Source organism: Moschus berezovskii, chromosome 7 (genome assembly GCF_049115385.1).
Source record: "Moschus berezovskii isolate FMDL1 chromosome 7, NW_MosBer_1.0, whole genome shotgun sequence".
Lineage (NCBI taxonomy): Eukaryota > Metazoa > Chordata > Mammalia > Artiodactyla > Moschidae > Moschus > Moschus berezovskii.
The window spans coordinates 70,382,557-70,387,341 of record NC_142466.1 but is presented as its reverse complement, the minus strand read 5'-3'; the positions used below and the strand labels follow the sequence as shown (position 1 = coordinate 70,387,341).

The 4,785-nt window shown below is 57.5% G+C and overlaps 1 protein-coding gene across 1 annotated transcript; it reads right to left on the bottom strand.

Moving 5' to 3' along the window:
* Positions 1–1,432: 1,432 nt before the first annotated feature.
* Positions 1,433–3,955, bottom strand: FOXE1 (forkhead box E1). The gene has a single exon (XM_055427895.2). The coding sequence runs from the start codon at positions 3,945–3,947 to the stop codon at positions 2,826–2,828; it is 1,122 nt and encodes a 373-aa protein (XP_055283870.2). The 5' UTR covers positions 3,948–3,955; the 3' UTR covers positions 1,433–2,825.
* Between the last annotated feature and the right edge of the window lie 830 nt (positions 3,956–4,785).

Sequence of the window (4,785 nt, the reverse complement as noted above, 5' to 3'; positions counted from 1 at the left end):
CAGTGAATGCTCTCAAGGTCCCAGAATCGCGCGGAGGGCTCGGCCGCTTGGAGGGTCGGCTCGGCTCGGCCCGTCTGTGGCTGAAGCGCCCGGATGGTCCGTGAGCTTTGGGTGCCGCCGGCAGGCAGGAGGCCGAAAAGCGCCGACATTCTCCAAAACCTCGAGCTTCACGCTGTCTTTCCGGGCTCTCGCTGTGCGCACCCAGTTTCCAACTCGCAGCGCCCCCTCTCCCGTCACATACTTTGGCTTTTGGCGCCATCTCACCTGTCGTCCCAGTTTCCAGGGAGAGTTGGGAGTGAAGACGCGTGCACTTTGCCTCTCCATCGTTCTCGTTCACCCGGGTTTTACCTCGACGCTCCAAGAGGCTTCGGGATAAGGCGGCGCTTTTTAATTTTAAAGCCCTTCTTCCCTGGTATGCCAAGCGCTTTACAGTTTACAAAGCGTATCTACCTCTCTTGATTCGTTTAACTTCAGGGGGACTCTGAGCGAGGGGTCATAAATTCCCACTCACAAATGAGGACCCTAGAAAAGGGACTGGTTAATGGAGCTGTCAAAGCATTGGACTTGCTAAATAAACACAGAAAAAGGGTCAACCACCGCATCAACCGGGAGCATAGACTGCCCTTTTCCAGCCCTAATCCCCTAGCTGGGCTTTAGGTAGCCAAGGACAAGACCCTGGGGTGGAAGCCTTTCAATTTCTGACTACTGCCAGCTAGGCAAGGCATCCTGATTTCTGCCTGAGAGAGCCAGACTGTCTAGCTGCACATGAGAACCTTTGAATTTCAACCTGCAAGGATCCATAGGGAGATAAGGGAGGCCTAACACCTAGGCATTTCCAAGGTCACAGGGCTAGGTCTGAAGTCTGGACCTACTGGTAGCAGGGTCAGTGCTGCAGCTGCTCCCTGCCTCCAGGTGGTCGTTTACTACCATCAGAGTCAGGAAGGACCAGTGTCTAGACTAGTGCTAACGCTGCAGCCGTCAGCCACACACTGCTATTGAGCACTTGGCTTGTGGTTAGTCCAAACTTAGATGAGCTGTAACTGTAAAATACACTCCAGATTTTGAAGACTTAGTATGAAAAACATAAACTACCTCAACAATTTTTACACTGATTATACCTTGAAATGATAGTTTGGACAAATTGTGTTAAATACAGTATATTATTAATCTGTTTCACTTGTTTTTAAAATAAATGCAGCTACCAGAAAAATCTTAGTTACACGGGCAGCTTGCATGATATTTCTATTGGGCAGCACTTATTAGACAGATACCCGTCTGGACTGAATCACATTCACATGTCTTTGTGAACAGGATAGAGCAATCCGCGAAATTAAAAAAAAAATTACCAATGGTTTTCAGTTTTCTTTCCCACACTCTCCAACTCTTCCCTAGTAAATTAATTACGCAGAAAGAGGCTCTTTCTCTTGCCAGAACTCACTTACTCAAAGATCTTTATTAGAAACAGTGCATATGAACACTCAAGTTTATCTGAAACTGCACAACGAGCCTCTGAAATATCGAATGCTATAAAGTTTTGCTCCAGAATCGAAACTTACAAGATTTCTCATGAGAAAGGTGGGGAAATGGTTGGATTTATTATTATTTTTTTCTGATCTTGGTCATCTTGTAGCTTAAAAGAAATAAATGGAAACAAAACAAATACCAGTTTCTTTCTAAAGCCTGCCTAACTGACTGCCCCAGTTAGTTTCTCTCTTTCTTTTTTGCATGAGGAGGCTACCGAGGTACGGCAAAGGTTGCCAGGGATGGAAGGGCCAGCCCACAAAACGAAAGCTGTCACCAAGAGACTCAAGAGAGTTTTGTCATCTCTTTGAATTTTAACTCACCCATTTGGTCCAGGGCTTAATGAAAAGAAAGAGCGGGCAATGGACAAATGTATTTCTACCTGCCTCATTGGAAAACCACATTTATGACCCAGCAGTAATAGCTGCCGAATGATCAGCACATCATGCTGAAAAGATTCAAGAAATTATGACATAATCGGGGCCTGGAGCTAATCCAGAGTTGCTTGCCATGAGCCCTGTTCCCATTCCCTGGAGTAAGGTTAGGCCTTGGGTGGCCCACTCATGCTGCCAAATATGCAGGACGCCAGCAACCCTGATGGGCCCTTAAAGATCATATGGGGCACGGTTGGATTCTGCAGTCCGCTTGTATATTACATGGGAACACTGGGGGGTGTGAGTGATGGAACTGGGTCACACTGTGGCAACCCAGCACAGTCCAGATTCAGAGCTAGGTTTGCAGTTCTCAGAGGCTGGGAAAAGCAGGCCTCGGTCAAGCTAAACAGAGATCTTTCCCATTTTTTAAAAAAGTTACTTCTTTTGCAAATTTGTCCTCCTCACCTTATGTAGGAAGACGCTATAGGAGTCTTTTATTGTAATAAGGTAGTCAAAGGCACAAGAGGTCGAACTGTGTAAAAAGAGTTTCGAAAAGTACAGGGAAGAGTGAAATCGTGATTCTCCACCATCTCTAGACTCTGGAGTAGACTCTACCTTGTGCCCCCTTTAGAGCCAAGGGCCCTCCCCGGTAGAATGTCAAAGGCAAGACCTTTGGAGCTGCGCCTCTATGAGGGTCTATTGTACCAGTCCATGGGCCTCGGACGCTTCTCCCCACCTCCCATTTTCAAAGCCGCCTGGTAGGCGTCCGGTGTACGCGGTCCACCGGGAGTCTGCGCCTGTCACATCGGCTCGGTCCCTCCCACATGGCTCTCAATTCGGCCCTCTGTCCAGTTCTGTCCTCAGGTTTCGTGGATACTTAGTTCGTAAGGACAGTCGAGGTATCTATGAGTTTTCGCCTTTATGCTCCGCTCACATGGCGGACACAAACCGATCCACCGCGCCTGGGTAGGCAGCCGCGTGGCGAGCATGGTAGGCGCCTCCACTGCCCGCTCCGAGCTGCCCACCAGGATTGTAGCAGGGCCCCAGCGCTCCGAACTGGCCGGGCGATGTGCGCCCATAGAAGTCCACCGCAGTCTCGACGCCGCCACTGCTGCCACCCGCGGGGGGCGAAGCGGGACCGGCCAACCGGCCAGTCGCTGCGAAGAGGGCCCCGCCAGCCCCTTGCGAGTATGTGCCGTCGGGGCCGGCGTAGGCGGCCGCATAGGCGGAAGTGTTGGCGGGTCGGGCACCGGCGCAGCCAACCGGCTGGTAAGCGGTGCTAGCGGCAGAGCCGCCGGCCGAGGCAAAGGAGCAGGAACCGGCGGGCCCCGATGGCGCGGGGCCCAGTTCTGGGCTGAGCGGCCGCTCAGGCACCAGGCCGAAGACGCGGCACGGGCCTGGCGAAGCAGCCGGGTAGTAGACCGGGGGCGGCGCGGCGAGCGACGGGGCGGCATAGCCTGCATAGACCGCGCCGGGGTAAGGAGGGCGCGCAGCGGGCACCCCACCCGGGAAGATGGCGGCAGCGGCGGCGGCCGCGGCGGCGGCGGCGGCGGCGGCCGCGTCGTGCATGTAGGCCGGGTAAGTGGACAGGTCGGAGCGCTTGAAACGCTTGCGGCGGCGCAGGAAGCTGCCGCTCTCGAACATGTCCTCGGCGTTGGGATCGAGCGCCCAGTAGTTGCCCTTGCCCGGGCGGCCGGCCTCGCGCGGGATCTTGAGGAAGCAGTCGTTGAGCGTGAGGTTGTGGCGGATGCTGTTCTGCCACTTTTTGGGGTTGTCGCGGTAGAAGGGGAAACGCTCGGTGATGAACTTGTAGATGCCGCCCAGAGTGAGGCGGCGCTCCGGCGCGTGCGCTATGGCCATGGCGATGAGCGCGATGTAGCTGTAGGGCGGCTTGCCCCGCTGCAGGGGGCGCTTCCGCCGCCGCCCACCGGCGCCGCGACTCGCGGCCTCCGCCGGTACCCCGCCGGCCCCCGCCTCACCGCGCTCCTCCTTCACGGCCGCCAGCGCCTCCGGCTGCGGCGGCGGCGGCGGCGGCCCGCTCTCGGCCGTCATGGCGCAGCCGTCCCGCGTCCCCGAGGCGTCCCCGAGGCGTCCCCGCTGCCTTCGAGGATCGGGCGGCGGCTTTGGGAGCTGCGGGGCCCGGGACACCGGGTCGCGGGGACCTACTCTGGTTCGCTCTGCAGAGAGCTGAGAGGGTCCTCGCAGCTGGCACCAGGAGCACAGCTTCCCTGGCAGAGGCTCGCAGGAGGCTTGGCGCCCGCGGTTTCCGGACTGGCGATCTGCGGACAGAGGCTCAAATGTCCCGCCCACCGACGGCTCTGCTCGTGTTCTGGACCTCGAAGCCAGGCGCCGGCAGCGACGCTCGTACTGGAACTAGACTCCTGTCTAGGGCTGAAGGGTCCTTTGCGCGCTGGTGCCAGGCGGTCAACGGGTCTGGAATTGGTCCTGGGGCTGAGGCGCCGGCATCAGTTCTGGGCTTCCCGCTGATTCTGAGGATACCCGTCGAGGTCGCGAGTGCAGAGGAGGTTGCGGGCCCAAAGGCCTGAAACGGTAGCAGTTAGTGCAGGCGTGGGGGCACTGTGTTGGGGGCGGCCTAGGCCGCGTCCCTGAGGCCGCAGCCGCTGAAAGCGCGGAGGGCAAGGAGGCGAGGTGACGGTGGCGAGGTCGCGGCGCGGGCCAGGCGCGGTGGCCGGCCACTGTTCCTCTCTGTAGGGTTGGCCTCCAGCCGCCAATACTTCTGGCGAGGCTCTCCCCTGCACACACCCGGACCGGCTCCTCCCTCCGCGGGTTTCTCCTCCTTAAAGGCGCCGGGAAACTCGGGGCGGTGCCGGTTCCCCGCCCGCCCCACATCCCCCGACTACCCGCCCCCTGGGCCCTGGCGCACCTCCCC